Raw genomic sequence first — 20,686 nt, 5'->3', positions numbered from 1 at the left:
GTTAAGCAGTGTTGAGTTTTAATGTGTTTGTTTATTCGCTCGTTCGTCAGTTTTAGGCACAGTTTGTGTCTTTTGGTGAAAATATCCTTTAAATTATAGACCTCGTTTTGCCGCATTCAGTAAGTTTAGGCAGTTTTACTCTGACCAAAATTAGATGCTATTTTAGCAGACAGTAATAACATTTGACTGTTAGATTGGCTGTAAACTAGCTGAAAGGATAGGAGCGTTTTTTCCCTTTTGCAGTTGCCGACTAGAGCACACACACACCCACAGACAATATCAGATACCCAGGGCTCACGTGGCTTTGTGTTCCATTCCATTACCCATAGCTGAGCGAAGGATGGCTAGGAGGGATGTAGTGTTCCTGCTGGATGGTTCAGATGGCACAAGGAGCTCTTTCCCTGCAATGCGTGACTTTGTTGAGAGGATGGTGGAGAGACTGAATGTGTCTGAGAAAGGAGACCATGTGTCTGTGGTCCAGTACAGCAGAGATCCAGAGGCCCATTTCTATCTTAACACATACTCAAGAAAGGAGGACGTGCTTGACACGCTCAGGGGTCTGATGCACAAAGGAGGGAGACCCCTCAACACAGGGGCAGCTCTGCAGTACGTGAGGGACAATGTCTTCACTGCCTCCTCTGGAAGCAGACTTGTAGAAGGTGTTCCTCAGTTACTGATTCTGCTGAGTGGTGGAAAGTCATTTGATAATGTTGACACACCAGCCTCATCCCTGAAAGAGCTGGGAGTGCTCATCTTTGCGATAGGGTCGAGGAGCTCAGACAGCAGGGAACTCCAGAAGATCTCCAATGAACCTAGCTATGCACTCTCAGTGAGTGACTTTGCTGACCTTCCCAGTGTCCAGCAGCAGCTTTTCACCAACATTAACACGGTCTTTGTAGAGGGAACGTCTATCACCACCACGACGATAGGTAAGAAAAAAGCCAAACCGGCTTCCTGTAATTCCTCTCCTTTTATTATGGTCGTAGAGAAATGTGCCATATTGTTCCTCTAGTTCTAATGAGTTGCAGAAGGAAATGTATTTCTTCCTGAAGAGTAAAACTTTACGGGAGGTGACGCGATATCGAAAACACAAAAAGCATGATCGAGCACCAAGTGTGTAATGCATTGTGTGTGTTTTTTTCTTTTTTCTCTCCTTACAATGTCCCCCACCTGACCCACGAATATGTCTGTTTTTAGCTGAGGGCCGTAGACAGAGGAGAGATGTTGTCTTCCTGCTGGATGGATCGGATGCCACTAGGAATGGGTTCCCAGCAATGAAAGAATTTGTGCAAAGAATGGTGGAGAAATTGGAAGTATCTGAGAACAGAGATCAAGTTTCTGTGGTCCAGTACAGCAGAGACCCAGAGGCCCATTTCTATCTAAACACGTTCAAGACAAAGGAACAAGTTCTTGACAGTGTCAGAGGTCTGCGGCACAAAGGAGGCAGACCCCTTTACACGGGGGCAGCGCTCCAGTACGTCATAGACAATGTCTTTACTGCCTCCTCCGGCAGCAGACGGGTGGAGGGTGTGCCGCAGATACTGGTTTTGCTTAGCGGGGGAAGGTCATTTGACAGTGTTGAGGCAGCAGCCTCCTCTCTGAAAGAGCTTGGCATCTTGACTTTTGGAATAGGATCGAGGGGCTCTGATAGCAGAGAATTGCAGAGAATTTCATACGACCCCAATTATGCTCTGTCCGTGTCCGACTTCAGTGAGCTTCCAAATGTCCAAGAGCAGCTGCTGGCCTCTGTCAAGGCTGTTTCAATTCCCATCACTCCAACTTCACAGACTGTTACCGGTACGTGCGTTGCAGTACTTTACAATACACTGTGTCTTGTTTTTCTTCATGATGTCCCTACTTTTTTTAACCATAGCTCAGAGAGTTAATGAGGTGATGAACCGAAGTGTCATTCTGAAGGCTTATGAACGTTATGCACATTACTTGGTGTTAATGATGCTGTTTTTCCCCCTCCTAGCTGATTACGTCACACCCAGAAAGGACATAGTGTTTCTGCTGGACGGTTCAGATGGCACTAGGAATTCTTTCCCAGCTATGCGTGATTTTGTGCAGAGAGTAGTGGAGCAATACACCATAGAGTCAAACAGAGACCGTGTTTCTGTGGTGCAGTACAGTAGAGAAGCCGAGGTCCATTTCTATCTAAATAGCTACACGACAAAGGAAGAGGTTCTTGACCGTGTCAGAGGTCTGAGACACAAAGGAGGTAGACCCCTCTACACGGGGGCAGCTCTCCAGTACGTCAGAGACAATGTATTTACTGCCTCCTCCGGCAGCAGACGGTTGGAGGGTGTGCCGCAGATACTGATCTTGCTTAGCGGGGGGAGGTCTCTCGACAGTGTTGATGCAGCAGCCTCCTCTCTGAAAGAGCTTGGCGTCTTGACCTTTGGAATTGGATCGAGGGGCTCTGATAGCAGAGAACTGCAGAGAATCTCATACGACCCCAATTATGCTCTGTCCGTGTCCGACTTCAGTGAGCTCCCAAATGTCCAAGAGCAGCTGCTGGCCTCTGTCCAGGCTGTTGCAATGCCCATCACTCCAACTTCACCGACTCTCACTGGTATGTGCATGGCAGAACTTTATGACAGCTAGCTCACAGGCTGTGCTTTGTTGATCTCCCTAAGTAGTAATGAGCAGTGGGACCATTACCCACAGCTTAGGTAGTCGATGCGGTGGTTGAATTAATGTGACATTTTTAAGATGTTTTGAAATTACGTGGTGTTAATGATGCTGATTTCTTTTCCTAGCTGATGACGCCATACCCAGAAAGGACGTAGTGTTTTTGCTGGATGGTTCAGATGGCACTAGAAATACATTCCCAGCAATGCGTGATTTTGTGCAACGAGTAGTGGAGCGATTCAACATAGAGGCAAACAGAGACCGTGTTTCTGTGGTGCAGTACAGTAGAGACGCTGAGGTCAATTTCTATCTGAATACCTACGCAACAAAAGGGGAGATCCTGAACACTGTCAGAGGTCTGAGGCATAGAGGAGGGAGACCCCTCAACACGGGGGCAGCTCTCCAGTACGTGAGGGACAGTGTCTTCACCTCCTCTGCGGGGAGTAGAAAGCAAGAGGGTGTCCCTCAGATTCTTATCCTCCTCAGTGGAGGACGGTCAAGCGATAACATAGATACACCTGCCTCCGCCCTAAAAGAGAGCGGAATCTTGATTTTTGGCATCGGCACCAGAAATTCGAGCAGAGAGGTGCAGAGAATTGCCAACGACCCTACCTATGCACAACCCATCAATGAATTCTCTGACCTTCCCAGTGTCCAGCAGCAGTTTATCAGCTCCCTCAACAATGTGCTTGTACAAGTCAAGCCGATGACACCTACTGTGGCGGGTAAGACAGATTATCACACGTCTCTAGAAAACAGCACACTGAGCTCTCCTCGCAAAGCGTGCCGTAGACACTAAACGGTTTCTGTTAGCGGTGCGTGTTAGCAGAGGCGGGGGAAATTAGCCTAACAAGCGATGGGTTTAAACTCTCTGGGGTGTTAAGCAGTGTTGAGTTTTAATGTGTTTGTTTATTCGCTCGTTCGTCAGTTTTAGGCACAGTTTGTGTCTTTTGGTGAAAATATCCTTTAAATTATAGACCTCGTTTTGCCGCATTCAGTAAGTTTAGGCAGTTTTACTCTGACCAAAATTAGATGCTATTTTAGCAGACAGTAATAACATTTGACTGTTAGATTGGCTGTAAACTAGCTGAAAGGATAGGAGCGTTTTTTCCCTTTTGCAGTTGCCGACTAGAGCACACACACACCCACAGACAATATCAGATACCCAGGGCTCACGTGACTTTGTGTTCCATTCCATTACCCATAGCTGAGCGAAGGATGGCTAGGAGGGATGTAGTGTTCCTGCTGGATGGTTCAGATGGCACAAGGAGCTCTTTCCCTGCAATGCGTGACTTTGTTGAGAGGATGGTGGAGAGACTGAATGTGTCTGAGAAAGGAGACCATGTGTCTGTGGTCCAGTACAGCAGAGATCCAGAGGCCCATTTCTATCTTAACACATACTCAAGAAAGGAGGACGTGCTTGACACGCTCAGGGGTCTGATGCACAAAGGAGGGAGACCCCTCAACACAGGGGCAGCTCTGCAGTACGTGAGGGACAATGTCTTCACTGCCTCCTTTGGAAGCAGACTTGTAGAAGGTGTGCCTCAGTTACTGATTCTGCTGAGTGGTGGAAAGTCATTTGATAATGTTGACACACCAGCCTCATCCCTGAAAGAGCTGGGAGTGCTCATCTTTGCGATAGGGTCGAGGAGCTCAGACAGCAGGGAACTCCAGAAGATCTCCAATGAGCCTAGCTATGCACTCTCAGTGAGTGACTTTGCTGACCTTCCCAGTGTCCAGCAGCAGCTTTTCACCAACATTAACACGGTCTTTGTAGAGGGAACGTCTATCACCACCACGACGATAGGTAAGAAAAAAGCCAAACCGGCTTCCTGTAATTCCTCTCCTTTTATTATGGTCGTAGAGAAATGTGCCATATTGTTCCTCTAGTTCTAATGAGTTGCAGAAGGAAATGTATTTCTTCCTGAAGAGTAAAACTTTACGGGAGGTGACGCGATATCGAAAACACAAAAAGCATGATCGAGCACCAAGTGTGTAATGCATTGTGTGTGTTTTTTTCTTTTTTCTCTCCTTACAATGTCCCTCACCTGACCCACGAATATGTCTGTTTTTAGCTGAGGGCCGTAGACAGAGGAGAGATGTTGTCTTCCTGCTGGATGGATCGGATGCCACTAGGAATGGGTTCCCAGCAATGAAAGAATTTGTGCAAAGAATGGTGGAGAAATTGGAAGTATCTGAGAACAGAGATCAAGTTTCTGTGGTCCAGTACAGCAGAGACCCAGAGGCCCATTTCTATCTAAACACGTTCAAGACAAAGGAACAAGTTCTTGACAGTGTCAGAGGTCTGCGGCACAAAGGAGGCAGACCCCTTTACACGGGGGCAGCGCTCCAGTACGTCATAGACAATGTCTTTACTGCCTCCTCCGGCAGCAGACGGGTGGAGGGTGTGCCGCAGATACTGGTTTTGCTTAGCGGGGGAAGGTCATTTGACAGTGTTGAGGCAGCAGCCTCCTCTCTGAAAGAGCTTGGCATCTTGACTTTTGGAATAGGATCGAGGGGCTCTGATAGCAGAGAACTGCAGAGAATCTCATACGACCCCAATTATGCTCTGTCCGTGTCCGACTTCAGTGAGCTCCCAAATGTCCAAGAGCAGCTGCTGGCCTCTGTCCAGGCTGTTGCAATGCCCATCACTCCAACTTCACCGACTCTCACTGGTATGTGCATGGCAGAACTTTATGACAGCTAGCTCACAGGCTGTGCTTTGTTGATCTCCCTAAGTAGTAATGAGCAGTGGGACCATTACCCACAGCTTAGGTAGTCGATGCGGTGGTTGAATTAATGTGACATTTTTAAGATGTTTTGAAATTACGTGGTGTTAATGATGCTGATTTCTTTTCCTAGCTGATGACGCCATACCCAGAAAGGACGTAGTGTTTTTGCTGGATGGTTCAGATGGCACTAGAAATACATTCCCAGCAATGCGTGATTTTGTGCAACGAGTAGTGGAGCAATTCAACATAGAGGCAAACAGAGACCGTGTTTCTGTGGTGCAGTACAGTAGAGACGCTGAGGTCAATTTCTATCTGAATACCTACGCAACAAAAGGGGAGATCCTGAACACTGTCAGAGGTCTGAGGCATAGAGGAGGGAGACCCCTCAACACGGGGGCAGCTCTCCAGTACGTGAGGGACAGTGTCTTCACCGCCTCTTCGGGGAGTAGAAAGCAAGAGGGTGTCCCTCAGATTCTTATCCTCCTCAGTGGAGGACGGTCAAGCGATAACATAGATACACCTGCCTCCGCCCTAAAAGAGAGCGGAATCTTGATTTTTGGCATCGGCACCAGAAATTCGAGCAGAGAGGTGCAGAGAATTGCCAACGACCCTACCTATGCACAGCCCATCAATGAATTCTCTGACCTTCCCAGTGTCCAGCAGCAGTTTATCAGCTCCCTCAACAATGTGCTTGTACAAGTCAAGCCGATGACACCTACTGTGGCGGGTAAGACAGATTATCACACGTCTCTAGAAAACAGCACACTGAGCTCTCCTCGCAAAGCGTGCCGTAGACACTAAACGGTTTCTGTTAGCGGTGCGTGTTAGCAGAGGCGGGGGAAATTAGCCTAACAAGCGATGGGTTTAAACTCTCTGGGGTGTTAAGCAGTGTTGAGTTTTAATGTGTTTGTTTATTCGCTCGTTCGTCAGTTTTAGGCACAGTTTGTGTCTTTTGGTGAAAATATCCTTTAAATTATAGACCTCGTTTTGCCGCATTCAGTAAGTTTAGGCAGTTTTACTCTGACCAAAATTAGATGCTATTTTAGCAGACAGTAATAACATTTGACTGTTAGATTGGCTGTAAACTAGCTGAAAGGATAGGAGCGTTTTTTCCCTTTTGCAGTTGCCGACTAGAGCACACACACACCCACAGACAATATCAGATACCCAGGGCTCACGTGACTTTGTGTTCCATTCCATTACCCATAGCTGAGCGAAGGATGGCTAGGAGGGATGTAGTGTTCCTGCTGGATGGTTCAGATGGCACAAGGAGCTCTTTCCCTGCAATGCGTGACTTTGTTGAGAGGATGGTGGAGAGACTGAATGTGTCTGAGAAAGGAGACCATGTGTCTGTGGTCCAGTACAGCAGAGATCCAGAGGCCCATTTCTATCTTAACACATACTCAAGAAAGGAGGACGTGCTTGACACGCTCAGGGGTCTGATGCACAAAGGAGGGAGACCCCTCAACACAGGGGCAGCTCTGCAGTACGTGAGGGACAATGTCTTCACTGCCTCCTCTGGAAGCAGACTTGTAGAAGGTGTGCCTCAGTTACTGATTCTGCTGAGTGGTGGAAAGTCATTTGATAATGTTGACACACCAGCCTCATCCCTGAAAGAGCTGGGAGTGCTCATCTTTGCGATAGGGTCGAGGAGCTCAGACAGCAGGGAACTCCAGAAGATCTCCAATGAGCCTAGCTATGCACTCTCAGTGAGTGACTTTGCTGACCTTCCCAGTGTCCAGCAGCAGCTTTTCACCAACATTAACACGGTCTTTGTAGAGGGAACGTCTATCACCACCACGACGATAGGTAAGAAAAAAGCCAAACCGGCTTCCTGTAATTCCTCTCCTTTTATTATGGTCATAGAGAAATGTGCCATATTGTTCCTCTAGTTCTAATGAGTTGCAGAAGGAAATGTATTTCTTCCTGAAGAGTAAAACTTTACGGGAGGTGACGCGATATCGAAAACACAAAAAGCATGATCGAGCACCAAGTGTGTAATGCATTGTGTGTGTTTTTTTCTTTTTTCTCTCCTTACAATGTCCCCCACCTGACCCACGAATATGTCTGTTTTTAGCTGAGGGCCGTAGACAGAGGAGAGATGTTGTCTTCCTGCTGGATGGATCGGATGCCACTAGGAATGGGTTCCCAGCAATGAAAGAATTTGTGCAAAGAATGGTGGAGAAATTGGAAGTATCTGAGAACAGAGATCAAGTTTCTGTGGTCCAGTACAGCAGAGACCCAGAGGCCCATTTCTATCTAAACACGTTCAAGACAAAGGAACAAGTTCTTGACAGTGTCAGAGGTCTGCGGCACAAAGGAGGCAGACCCCTTTACACGGGGGCAGCGCTCCAGTACGTCATAGACAATGTCTTTACTGCCTCCTCCGGCAGCAGACGGGTGGAGGGTGTGCCGCAGATACTGGTTTTGCTTAGCGGGGGAAGGTCATTTGACAGTGTTGAGGCAGCAGCCTCCTCTCTGAAAGAGCTTGGCATCTTGACTTTTGGAATAGGATCGAGGGGCTCTGATATCAGAGAATTGCAGAGAATTTCATACGACCCCAATTATGCTCTGTCCGTGTCCGACTTCAGTGAGCTTCCAAATGTCCAAGAGCAGCTGCTGGCCTCTGTCAAGGCTGTTTCAATTCCCATCACTCCAACTTCACAGACTGTTACCGGTACGTGCGTTGCAGTACTTTACAATACACTGTGTCTTGTTTTTCTTCATGATGTCCCTACTTTTTTTAACCATAGCTCAGAGAGTTAATGAGGTGATGAACCGAAGTGTCATTCTGAAGGCTTATGAACGTTATGCACATTACTTGGTGTTAATGATGCTGTTTTTCCCCCTCCTAGCTGATTACGTCACACCCAGAAAGGACATAGTGTTTCTGCTGGACGGTTCAGATGGCACTAGGAATTCTTTCCCAGCTATGCGTGATTTTGTGCAGAGAGTAGTGGAGCAATACACCATAGAGTCAAACAGAGACCGTGTTTCTGTGGTGCAGTACAGTAGAGAAGCCGAGGTCCATTTCTATCTAAATAGCTACACGACAAAGGAAGAGGTTCTTGACCGTGTCAGAGGTCTGAGACACAAAGGAGGTAGACCCCTCTACACGGGGGCAGCTCTCCAGTACGTCAGAGACAATGTATTTACTGCCTCCTCCGGCAGCAGACGGTTGGAGGGTGTGCCGCAGATACTGATCTTGCTTAGCGGGGGGAGGTCTCTCGACAGTGTTGATGCAGCAGCCTCCTCTCTGAAAGAGCTTGGCGTCTTGACCTTTGGAATTGGATCGAGGGGCTCTGATAGCAGAGAACTGCAGAGAATCTCATACGACCCCAATTATGCTCTGTCCGTGTCCGACTTCAGTGAGCTCCCAAATGTCCAAGAGCAGCTGCTGGCCTCTGTCCAGGCTGTTGCAATGCCCATCACTCCAACTTCACCGACTCTCACTGGTATGTGCATGGCAGAACTTTATGACAGCTAGCTCACAGGCTGTGCTTTGTTGATCTCCCTAAGTAGTAATGAGCAGTGGGACCATTACCCACAGCTTAGGTAGTCGATGCGGTGGTTGAATTAATGTGACATTTTTAAGATGTTTTGAAATTACGTGGTGTTAATGATGCTGATTTCTTTTCCTAGCTGATGACGCCATACCCAGAAAGGACGTAGTGTTTTTGCTGGATGGTTCAGATGGCACTAGAAATACATTCCCAGCAATGCGTGATTTTGTGCAACGAGTAGTGGAGCAATTCAACATAGAGGCAAACAGAGACCGTGTTTCTGTGGTGCAGTACAGTAGAGACGCTGAGGTCAATTTCTATCTGAATACCTACGCAACAAAAGGGGAGATCCTGAACACTGTCAGAGGTCTGAGGCATAGAGGAGGGAGACCCCTCAACACGGGGGCAGCTCTCCAGTACGTGAGGGACAGTGTCTTCACCGCCTCTGCGGGGAGTAGAAAGCAAGAGGGTGTCCCTCAGATTCTTATCCTCCTCAGTGGAGGACGGTCAAGCGATAACATAGATACACCTGCCTCCGCCCTAAAAGAGAGCGGAATCTTGATTTTTGGCATCGGCACCAGAAGTTCGAGCAGAGAGGTGCAGAGAATTGCCAACGACCCTACCTATGCACAGCCCATCAATGAATTCTCTGACCTTCCCAGTGTCCAGCAGCAGTTTATCAGCTCCCTCAACAATGTGCTTGTACAAGTCAAGCCGATGACACCTACTGTGGCGGGTAAGACAGATTATCACACGTCTCTAGAAAACAGCACACTGAGCTCTCCTCGCAAAGCGTGCCGTAGACACTAAACGGTTTCTGTTAGCGGTGCGTGTTAGCAGAGGCGGGGGAAATTAGCCTAACAAGCGATGGGTTTAAACTCTCTGGGGTGTTAAGCAGTGTTGAGTTTTAATGTGTTTGTTTATTCGCTCGTTCGTCAGTTTTAGGCACAGTTTGTGTCTTTTGGTGAAAATATCCTTTAAATTATAGACCTCGTTTTGCCGCATTCAGTAAGTTTAGGCAGTTTTACTCTGACCAAAATTAGATGCTATTTTAGCAGACAGTAATAACATTTGACTGTTAGATTGGCTGTAAACTAGCTGAAAGGATAGGAGCGTTTTTTCCCTTTTGCAGTTGCCGACTAGAGCACACACACACCCACAGACAATATCAGATACCCAGGGCTCACGTGACTTTGTGTTCCATTCCATTACCCATAGCTGAGCGAAGGATGGCTAGGAGGGATGTAGTGTTCCTGCTGGATGGTTCAGATGGCACAAGGAGCTCTTTCCCTGCAATGCGTGACTTTGTTGAGAGGATGGTGGAGAGACTGAATGTGTCTGAGAAAGGAGACCATGTGTCTGTGGTCCAGTACAGCAGAGATCCAGAGGCCCATTTCTATCTTAACACATACTCAAGAAAGGAGGACGTGCTTGACACGCTCAGGGGTCTGATGCACAAAGGAGGGAGACCCCTCAACACAGGGGCAGCTCTGCAGTACGTGAGGGACAATGTCTTCACTGCCTCCTCTGGAAGCAGACTTGTAGAAGGTGTGCCTCAGTTACTGATTCTGCTGAGTGGTGGAAAGTCATTTGATAATGTTGACACACCAGCCTCATCCCTGAAAGAGCTGGGAGTGCTCATCTTTGCGATAGGGTCGAGGAGCTCAGACAGCAGGGAACTCCAGAAGATCTCCAATGAGCCTAGCTATGCACTCTCAGTGAGTGACTTTGCTGACCTTCCCAGTGTCCAGCAGCAGCTTTTCACCAACATTAACACGGTCTTTGTAGAGGGAACGTCTATCACCACCACGACGATAGGTAAGAAAAAAGCCAAACCGGCTTCCTGTAATTCCTCTCCTTTTATTATGGTCGTAGAGAAATGTGCCATATTGTTCCTCTAGTTCTAATGAGTTGCAGAAGGAAATGTATTTCTTCCTGAAGAGTAAAACTTTACGGGAGGTGACGCGATATCGAAAACACAAAAAGCATGATCGAGCACCAAGTGTGTAATGCATTGTGTGTGTTTTTTTCTTTTTTCTCTCCTTACAATGTCCCCCACCTGACCCACGAATATGTCTGTTTTTAGCTGAGGGCCGTAGACAGAGGAGAGATGTTGTCTTCCTGCTGGATGGATCGGATGCCACTAGGAATGGGTTCCCAGCAATGAAAGAATTTGTGCAAAGAATGGTGGAGAAATTGGAAGTATCTGAGAACAGAGATCAAGTTTCTGTGGTCCAGTACAGCAGAGACCCAGAGGCCCATTTCTATCTAAACACGTTCAAGACAAAGGAACAAGTTCTTGACAGTGTCAGAGGTCTGCGGCACAAAGGAGGCAGACCCCTTTACACGGGGGCAGCGCTCCAGTACGTCATAGACAATGTCTTTACTGCCTCCTCCGGCAGCAGACGGGTGGAGGGTGTGCCGCAGATACTGGTTTTGCTTAGCGGGGGGAGGTCTCTCGACAGTGTTGATGCAGCAGCCTCCTCTCTGAAAGAGCTTGGCGTCTTGACCTTTGGAATTGGATCGAGGGGCTCTGATAGCAGAGAACTGCAGAGAATCTCATACGACCCCAATTATGCTCTGTCCGTGTCCGACTTCAGTGAGCTCTCAAATGTCCAAGAGCAGCTGCTGGCCTCTGTCCAGGCTGTTGCAATGCCCATCACTCCAACTTCACCGACTCTCACTGGTATGTGCATGGCAGAACTTTATGACAGCTAGCTCACAGGCTGTGCTTTGTTGATCTCCCTAAGTAGTAATGAGCAGTGGGACCATTACCCACAGCTTAGGTAGTCGATGAGGTGGTTGAATTAATGTGACATTTTTAAGATGTTTTGAAATTACGTGGTGTTAATGATGCTGATTTATTTTCCTAGCTGATGATGCCATACCCAGAAAGGACGTAGTGTTTTTGCTGGATGGTTCAGATGGCACTAGAAATACATTCCCAGCAATGCGTGATTTTGTGCAACGAGTAGTGGAGCAATTCAACATAGAGGCAAACAGAGACCGTGTTTCTGTGGTGCAGTACAGTAGAGACGCTGAGGTCAATTTCTATCTGAATACCTACGCAACAAAAGGGGAGATCCTGAACACTGTCAGAGGTCTGAGGCATAGAGGAGGGAGACCCCTCAACACGGGGGCAGCTCTCCAGTACGTGAGGGACAGTGTCTTCACCGCCTCTGCGGGGAGTAGAAAGCAAGAGGGTGTCCCTCAGATTCTTATCCTCCTCAGTGGAGGACGGTCAAGCGATAACATAGATACACCTGCCTCCGCCCTAAAAGAGAGCGGAATCTTGATTTTTGGCATCGGCACCAGAAATTCGAGCAGAGAGGTGCAGAGAATTGCCAACGACCCTACCTATGCACAGCCCATCAATGAATTCTCTGACCTTCCCAGTGTCCAGCAGCAGTTTATCAGCTCCCTCAACAATGTGCTTGTACAAGTCAAGCCGATGACACCTACTGTGGCGGGTAAGACAGATTATCACACGTCTCTAGAAAACAGCACACTGAGCTCTCCTCGCAAAGCGTGCCGTAGACACTAAACGGTTTCTGTTAGCGGTGCGTGTTAGCAGAGGCGGGGGAAATTAGCCTAACAAGCGATGGGTTTAAACTCTCTGGGGTGTTAAGCAGTGTTGAGTTTTAATGTGTTTGTTTATTCGCTCGTTCGTCAGTTTTAGGCACAGTTTGTGTCTTTTGGTGAAAATATCCTTTAAATTATAGACCTCGTTTTGCCGCATTCAGTAAGTTTAGGCAGTTTTACTCTGACCAAAATGAGATGCTATTTTAGCAGACAGTAATAACATTTGACTGTTAGATTGGCTGTAAACTAGCTGAAAGGATAGGAGCGTTTTTTCCCTTTTGCAGTTGCCGACTAGAGCACACACACACCCACAGACAATATCAGATACCCAGGGCTCACGTGACTTTGTGTTCCATTCCATTACCATAGCTGAGCGAAGGATGGCTAGGAGGGATGTAGTGTTCCTGCTGGATGGTTCAGATGGCACAAGGAGCTCTTTCCCTGCAATGCGTGACTTTGTTGAGAGGATGGTGGAGAGACTGAATGTGTCTGAGAAAGGAGACCATGTGTCTGTGGTCCAGTACAGCAGAGATCCAGAGGCCCATTTCTATCTTAACACATACTCAAGAAAGGAGGACGTGCTTGACACGCTCAGGGGTCTGATGCACAAAGGAGGGAGACCCCTCAACACAGGGGCAGCTCTGCAGTACGTGAGGGACAATGTCTTCACTGCCTCCTCTGGAAGCAGACTTGTAGAAGGTGTGCCTCAGTTACTGATTCTGCTGAGTGGTGGAAAGTCATTTGATAATGTTGACACACCAGCCTCATCCCTGAAAGAGCTGGGAGTGCTCATCTCTGCAATAGGGTCGAGGAGCTCAGACAGCAGGGAACTCCAGAAGATCTCCAATGAGCCTAGCTATGCACTCTCAGTGAGTGACTTTGCTGACCTTCCCAGTGTCCAACAGCAGCTTTTCACCAACATTAACACAGTCTTTGTAGAGGGAACGTCTATCACCACCACGACGATAGGTAAGAAAAAAGCCAAACCGGCTTCCTGTAATTCCTCTCCTTTTATTATGGTCGTAGAGAGATGTGCCATATCGTTCCTCTAGTTCTAATGAGTTGCAGAAGGAAATGTATTTCTTCCTGAAGAGTAAAACTTTCCGGGAGGTGACGCGATATCGAAAACACAAAAAGCATGATCGAGCACCAAGTGTGTAATGCACTATGTGTTTTTTTTGTTTGTTTTTTTTTCTCCTTGCAATGTCCCCCACCTGACCCACGAATATGTCTGTTTTTAGCTGAGGCCCATAGACAGAGGAGAGATGTTGTCTTCCTGCTGGATGGATCGGATGCCACTAGGAATAGGTTCCCAGCAATGAAAGAATTTGTGCAAAGAATGGTGGAGAAATTGGAAGTAGCTGAGAACAGAGATCAAGTTTCTGTGGTCCAGTACAGCAGAGACCCAGAGGCCCATTTCTATCTAAACACGTTCAAGACAAAGGAACAAATTCTTGACAGTGTCAGAGGTCTGCGGCACAAAGGAGGCAGACCCCTTTACACGGGGGCAGCGCTCCAGTACGTCATAGACAATGTCTTTACTGCCTCCTCCGGCAGCAGACGGGTAGAGGGTGTGCCGCAGATACTGGTTTTGCTTAGCGGGGGAAGGTCATTTGACAGTGTTGAGGCAGCAGCCTCCTCTCTGAAAGAGCTTGGCATCTTGACTTTTGGAATAGGATCGAGGGGCTCTGATAGCAGAGAATTGCAGAGAATTTCATACGACCCCAATTATGCTCTGTCCGTGTCCGACTTCAGTGAGCTTCCAAATGTCCAAGAGCAGCTGCTGGCCTCTGTCAAGGCTGTTTCAATTCCCATCACTCCAACTTCACAGACTGTTACCGGTACGTGCGTTGCAGTACTTTACAATACACTGTGTCTTGTTTTTCTTCATGATGTCCCTACTTTTTTTAACCATAGCTCAGAGAGTTAATGAGGTGATGAACCGAAGTGTCATTCTGAAGGCTTATGAACGTTATGCACATTACTTGGTGTTAATAGCCCTATTCGCACGGGATTAGTATTACCTAGGGACCTCCGGTAATTTGTAATAATCGCAGAGGTCGTCTGTGATTTTTATCCCGTGCGAATCTGCCATGTCTGTAAAAATGTCTGTAAAAATTCCCCCGAAAATTACCTACCGTATTTTGGCCAACACATGGGTCCTCTGATAATACCAGTCCCGTGCGAATCCCCATGTCTGTGATTTGGGCTGTTTTTCTGTGAGCCTATCGTTTTCTAAAGAACGTAATAACCATTATAGGCCGTTTAACAGTCTATTTTACGTCTGTATTAAAACTATATTAACAATAAAATCTCTCGATATGATCTACTCCAATCCGATTATAGTTTTTCTCCAATAAAAACTATGAAGTGCTGCAAAAGAGAAAACAAACAACAGTAAAGACGTGATCAGGAAGCTCAACTCGGACCGTTGTCATGGAAACGTCAAATTAAGTATTTTGGCGCAACATGGAAGCTCTTTTGGAAAGTTTGGACGCTTTTTGTGGTAGTGTAATTTAGTAGTCTGTATCGTGGAGCATTTCTTTGTCTCACACGGCCTCTAAAGACGTCCATCCTGTAAGTAGGCTATCTCAAGAAATCAAAGTGTGAAAGAGTAAAAATGATATAAAATGAAATAAACCATTAAAATGAATAGAAAAACAAGCCTATCGCAACGTTTCGGTATTCATAATACCTTCTTCAGGCAGGCTTGTTGTAAATATGGACAAAGAATAAAAGAAAAAGAAGATATATTATATATTTATACAATACTATGATATTCTATAATATATTTCTCTAACAAATTGGTTTTAAATAAGTTCTTTTTTTGAATTGCAATACTGCAGCGCGATCTTCGTTTCAGCACGTTCAGCTAGTGAAGTGTGAATGGGTGGGCGCACGCTGTAAAGTCCGTAAACTCGAGGGAATTACGAACATTTATTTGCCCGTGTGAATGAGCCACCAAAAACACAGACGTCAGGGGGTAATTTCCTAATTACAGAGGTCCAGGGGTAATACTAATCCCGAGCGAATAGGGCTAATGATGCTGTTTTTCACCCTCCTAGCTGATTACGTCACACCCAGAAAGGACATAGTGTTTCTGCTGGACGGTTCAGATGGCACTAGGAATTCTTTCCCAGCTATGCGTGATTTTGTGCAGAGAGTAGTGGAGCAATACACCATAGAGTCAAACAGAGACCGTGTTTCTGTGGTGCAGTACAGTAGAGAAGCCGAGGTCCATTTCTATCTAAATAGCTACACGACAAAGGAAGAGGTTCTTGACCGTGTCAGAGGTCTGAGACACAAAGGAGGTAGACCCCTCTACACGGGGGCAGCTCTCCAGTACGTCAGAGACAATGTATTTACTGCCTCCTCCGGCAGCAGACGGTTGGAGGGTGTGCCGCAGATACTGATCTTGCTTAGCGGGGGGAGGTCTCTCGACAGTGTTGATGCAGCAGCCTCCTCTCTGAAAGAGCTTGGCGTCTTGACCTTTGGAATTGGATCGAGGGGCTCTGATAGCAGAGAACTGCAGAGAATCTCATACGACCCCAATTATGCTCTGTCCGTGTCCGACTTCAGTGAGCTCCCAAATGTCCAAGAGCAGCTGCTGGCCTCTGTCCAGGCTGTTGCAATGCCCATCACTCCAACTTCACCGACTCTCACTGGTATGTGCATGGCAGAACTTTATGACAGCTCGCTCACAGGCTGTGCTTTGTTGATCTCCCTAAGTAGTAATGAGCAGTGGGACCATTACCCACAGCTTAGGTAGTCGATGAGGTGGTTGAATTAATGTGACATTTTTAAGATGTTTTGAAATTACGTGGTGTTAATGATGCTGATTTCTTTTCCTAGCTGATGACGCCATACCCAGAAAGGACGTAGTGTTTTTGCTGGATGGTTCAGATGGCACTAGAAATACATTCCCAGCAATGCGTGATTTTGTGCAACGAGTAGTGGAGCAATTCAACATAGAGGCAAACAGAGACCGTGTTTCTGTGGTGCAGTACAGTAGAGACGCTGAGGTCAATTTCTATCTGAATACCTATGCAACAAAAGGGGAGATCCTGAACACTGTCAGAGGTCTGAGGCATAGAGGAGGGAGACCCCTCAACACGGGGGCAGCTCTCCAGTACGTGAGAGACAGTGTCTTCACCTCCTCTGCGGGGAGTAGAAAGCAAGAGGGTGTCCCTCAGATTCTTATCCTCCTCAGTGGAGGACGGTCAAGCGATAACATAGATACACCTGCCTCCGCCCTAAAAGAGAGCAGAATCTTGATTTTTGGCATCGGCACCAGAAATTCGAGCAGAGAGGTGCAGAGAATTGCCAACGACCCTACCTATGCACAGCCCATCAATGAATTCTCTGACCTTCCCAGTGTCCAGCAGCAGTTTATCAGCTCCCTCAACAATGTGCTTGTACAAGTCAAGCCGATGACACCTACTGTGGCGGGTAAGACAGATTATCACACGTCTCTAGAAAACAGCACACTGAGCTCTCCTTGCAAAGCGTGCCGTAGACACTAAACGGTTTCTGTTAGCGGTGCATGTTAACAGAGGCGGGGGAAATTAGCCTAACAAGCAATGGGTTTGAACTCTCTGGGGTGTTAAGCAGTGTTGAGTTTTAATGTGTTTGTTTATTCGCTCATTCGTCAGTTTTAGGCACAGTTTTTGTCTTTTGATGAAAATATCCTTTAAATTAAAGACCTCATTTTGCCGTATTCAGTAAGTTTAGGCAGTTTTACTCTGACCAAAATGAGATGCTATTTTAGCAGACAATAATTAACATTTGACAGGCGCAGGCCAGCTGACAGTCTTGCCTGGGCCCGGGACGAGATAATCTTAGATGCTAATGAAGATACTAATGTAGTTAACTAGAGTTTAATAAATGGAACATTATTGTAAAGTTTTTTATACACCAATTCAGTGTTGGACAGATTGTTTTAACCATTCATTAAAGTGAATGGTTCAAAGGAGTCATTTGTTTGCGTATCGGACGTGTCATTAGTGGACAGCCTACGGCACGCATTGTGTGATTATCTCGGCCGTTTAGGACATCGCACAAGATTTGTGTCAACACAGAAAACATTTCATCACTGGATAGGTTTTTTCGTTTACTGAAATTGTGGTTTATGTCAGCTGAATGGGCGGAACGCTTTTTAGAGAAGATAAGGCAATGTTTTTTTTTTTAGCACAATTCACACTCCGCGGTAATTCAAGAGAAAAAATCTCCAAATGCTCCACGTGAAACTTGCTCTACGTTGACTTTACTAGTTACTGCTTCACCGTCACCACCTTTTTTTAAAATATTTGTTTAGAAAATCTCCCAGGCCTCTATTTTCTACTTCTCTTCTTCTCTTTTCTTTACTTTTCTGAGCGGACATTTTGAGCGCTTACTGAACTTCAAATCAAATGACAACATCAAATTTTGATCAGTGGCCAAACCATTTTTGTGTTGGGGGTGGGGGGGGGGGGTTCTTGACCACTATTTCAAGGACAATTAGGAAGAAAACAAATAAAAATATTTTATGTAACTCAAATATTACATATTTTTTTTCCACAAATAGGCCTATTTAAAAAAAAATATTTTAAAATATTCCATAATTTAATGAGGGCCCAGTTCACTGCCTCCTCTGGAAGCAGACTTGTAGAAGGTGTGTCTCAGTTACTGATTCTGCTGAGTGGTGGAAAGTCATTTGATAATGTTGACACAACAGGCTCATCCCTGAAAGAGCTGGGAGTTCTTATCTTTGCGATAGGGTCGAGGAGCTCAGACACCAGGGAACTCCAGAAAATCTCCCATGAGCCTAGTTATGCACTCTCAGTGAGTGACTTTGCTGATCTTTCCACTCTCCAGCAGAAGCTTTTCACCAACATTAACACAGTACTTTTAGAGGGCATGTCCATCACTACTACTGTAATAGGTAAGAAAAAGATAAAACATGCTTGCTTTACAGTATTTCGTTTCAGTGTTTATGGTACATGCTAAGGTAAGTATCACCAGCAGTATGTACATTTCTTTGCTTGAATTATCCTTTACCATTTTGCTTAAAACATGAACGTTTCCTAAAGATTGGTGGCTTGTTGCGGAGAGATGTACTATTATTTTTGGTTCAGCAAAATTTGCAATCTTTTATTTATGCAGAGACCCACATTATATCTATGGACCATAATGTCAGAAATACTTTGGTATGGGTCCTTTACTTTTTACTCAGTAAGAAGCATCAAACATCCACCTTGCAGCACATTGACTTCCACAGAGCCCACCTTCGTGAAAGTGTTACTCATGAAGTTTACTTTAAAAATCATTTAGAACATCAAACATCATCATAGCAGTTAGCATCTTAGCATAGAGAGTTTCATGGCTAATTTTACATGTATTTCTTTATTCATATATTTTATTCCTTTTGCACATTGTGCACTTTGTGTAATTTTTCCCAAAACATTACTGTTATAAATGGAAACATCTTTATTTTGTATTTAATTTTTAGAGATTAATTATATTCAAAATATTATATTAAATGTGGTATACTAATGGTATGCATGCCCCACCATCTTTGTGGTGGTGTCAGATTGTTTTATTGTTATTTTCACATTTACATCAGAAGTGTGGCTTGTGAAAAAGTAATGTTCTATTTAATCTGCGTGTTTTTCCCATTAAAAACAAAGAGACAATTTTTATAAAAAAAATTGCAAGCATTTCTTTCCAAAATATTAAAAAATTTCCAAAATATTAGTTTTTTGTTGTTGTTGTTTTTGTTGTTGTTGTTGTTGTTTTTGTTGTTGTTTTTGAAAATCTTATTATCTTCACAAATTAATTTTAACAATTTCAGTTATAGAAATTCAGTTGAAAATTACACCTTGCACATCTGGTATTCCCAGGTAAAGAAACAGAACAAACTTCACTTGCTGACATGATGTCTTACCAATAGATGTTGGAAACAAGTGCAAATTAGTCATGTTCAATAATCGAGTGCAAAGGGTGTCGAGTGTTGTAATTATATTCATATTTTTGTTTTTGTTAGGTGTTTGCAATTTTACAGACTGTCCTTCATCCAATCAGCATTATTTTATATTTAATTGTTTTATTTTTTCTTTTAATTTTAGTGGAGTCAGAAGGACCCAAAAAGGACATTGTCTTTGTGATTGATGGCTCTGAAGGTGTTGGCAGAGAGTTCCCAATTATCCAGGAGTTCGTGCGCAGAGTTGTGGAGAACCTCAATGTTGGTGAGAACAAGATCCGAGTTGGCGTGGTGCAGTATGGAGATTCTCCATATGCAGACATATACCTCAACTCACATACGACCAAAGAAGGTGTCCTAAATAACATCAAGGAACTCCAACAACGTGGGGGGAGACAGCGCAACCTTGGACGGGCCATTGATTTTGTTGGACGTGAAGTTCTGGTTTCTGGACGTGGTGGAAGGAAACAGGAGGGAGTTCCACAATTTGTTGTTGTGGTCTCAGGAGGAAAAGCAACAGACGATATAAGGCCATCTGCAACTGCAATGAAACAGTCAGGAACTTTCCCTCTTAGCATAGGAACAAGAGACGTGAGCCCTCAGGAATTGCAAGTGACCTCATATGTCCCCACATTTGCCTACACAGTTGATGACTTACCTGGACTTTATACAATTCAGGACAAACTCATCACCACCCTGACTGAGCTATCTAGTGAGGAGTTAGCCAGTTTGCGCCCTGTATACCCTAAAGGTAAGTGCAATCATTTCGTAATTGTTTTTCCCAGTTGATGTGATAATACCTCTGACCAGCATGAATTTCCATGCCCCATCCTGGTTTTTGATAGTTAGTGATGGTCAGTAAAGTGGATCAGTAAAACTTGTAAGCTCATGAAGCTGGTCATATAGATATTTTGTCACTTACTGCTGGTTAAACATAGAAGTCTTGCTGGTTAACCAGTTAAGAAGATTACTAACAACACCAGCATTCTATGCTGGGAACATCATATAATATGCTAAATGAAGATCAGGAGTCAAAGTTGAAGTTGAATCAGTTGTTAGATAGTTTACTAAAGACAAAGTTCTCCACACTTCCAAAGTCCTTTGAAAATGAGTTAGAGCAGTGTTAAAAGTGGGCCGGTACGTACTGGTACGTAGTATCAGCACTTCTGTATTTTAAGCTGTAGCATACCCTAACTTTTTCTTGCATACCGGCACTTCTCACATGTTACAGGTACCGGGGGCGTCACTAGGTACTTTTTCTACTCCGCCCCCCTAAA

The 20,686-nt window shown here is 45.4% G+C and overlaps 3 protein-coding genes across 4 annotated transcripts in view; all 3 read left to right on the top strand.

The window, feature by feature from the left end:
* LOC311087897 (collagen alpha-3(VI) chain-like) overlaps positions 1–20,686 on the top strand; it is a 104,270-nt gene that overhangs the window by 63,022 nt on the left and 20,562 nt on the right. For both annotated transcript variants that reach the window (XM_084121398.1, XM_084121397.1), the window contains one exon: positions 19,555–20,160. In XM_084121398.1, the coding sequence (XP_083977524.1) occupies positions 19,555–20,160 (606 nt within the window). The remainder of the gene's footprint in view (positions 1–19,554; positions 20,161–20,686) is intronic.
* LOC311088651 (collagen alpha-3(VI) chain-like) lies at positions 936–5,819 on the top strand. The gene is made up of 5 exons (XM_084122896.1): positions 936–1,797; positions 1,976–2,575; positions 2,763–3,359; positions 3,722–4,441; positions 4,710–5,819. The coding sequence occupies exons 1-5, from the start codon at positions 1,275–1,277 to the stop codon at positions 5,339–5,341; spliced, it is 3,072 nt and encodes a 1,023-aa protein (XP_083979022.1). The 5' UTR covers positions 936–1,274; the 3' UTR covers positions 5,342–5,819.
* On the top strand, positions 7,295–9,187 carry LOC311087903 (collagen alpha-3(VI) chain-like). Its single transcript, XM_084121408.1, has 2 exons — positions 7,295–8,043; positions 8,222–9,187. The coding sequence occupies exons 1-2, from the start codon at positions 7,521–7,523 to the stop codon at positions 8,851–8,853; spliced, it is 1,155 nt and encodes a 384-aa protein (XP_083977534.1). The 5' UTR covers positions 7,295–7,520; the 3' UTR covers positions 8,854–9,187.

Source organism: Abramis brama, assembly GCF_963993115.1.
Source record: "Abramis brama genome assembly, chromosome: 8".
Lineage (NCBI taxonomy): Eukaryota > Metazoa > Chordata > Actinopteri > Cypriniformes > Leuciscidae > Abramis > Abramis brama.
Note: the sequence above shows the minus strand (reverse complement) of the source record. Positions and strands in the feature narration are given on the sequence as shown.

What these genes read in the sequence shown, in the direction of transcription:
- LOC311087903 (XM_084121408.1), top strand. Translation starts at nt 7,521, where the DNA reads ATGAAAGAATTTGTGCAAAGAATGGTGGAGAAATTGGAAGTATCTGAG. An exon ending in AACTTCACAGACTGTTACCG is followed by an intron (nt 8,044 to 8,221) that starts GTACGTGCGTTG and finishes TCCCCCTCCTAG; the next exon opens with CTGATTACGTCACACCCAGA.
- LOC311088651 (XM_084122896.1), top strand. Translation starts at nt 1,275, where the DNA reads ATGAAAGAATTTGTGCAAAGAATGGTGGAGAAATTGGAAGTATCTGAG. An exon ending in AACTTCACAGACTGTTACCG is followed by an intron (nt 1,798 to 1,975) that starts GTACGTGCGTTG and finishes TCCCCCTCCTAG; the next exon opens with CTGATTACGTCACACCCAGA. An exon ending in TATCACCACCACGACGATAG is followed by an intron (nt 4,442 to 4,709) that starts GTAAGAAAAAAG and finishes GTCTGTTTTTAG; the next exon opens with CTGAGGGCCGTAGACAGAGG.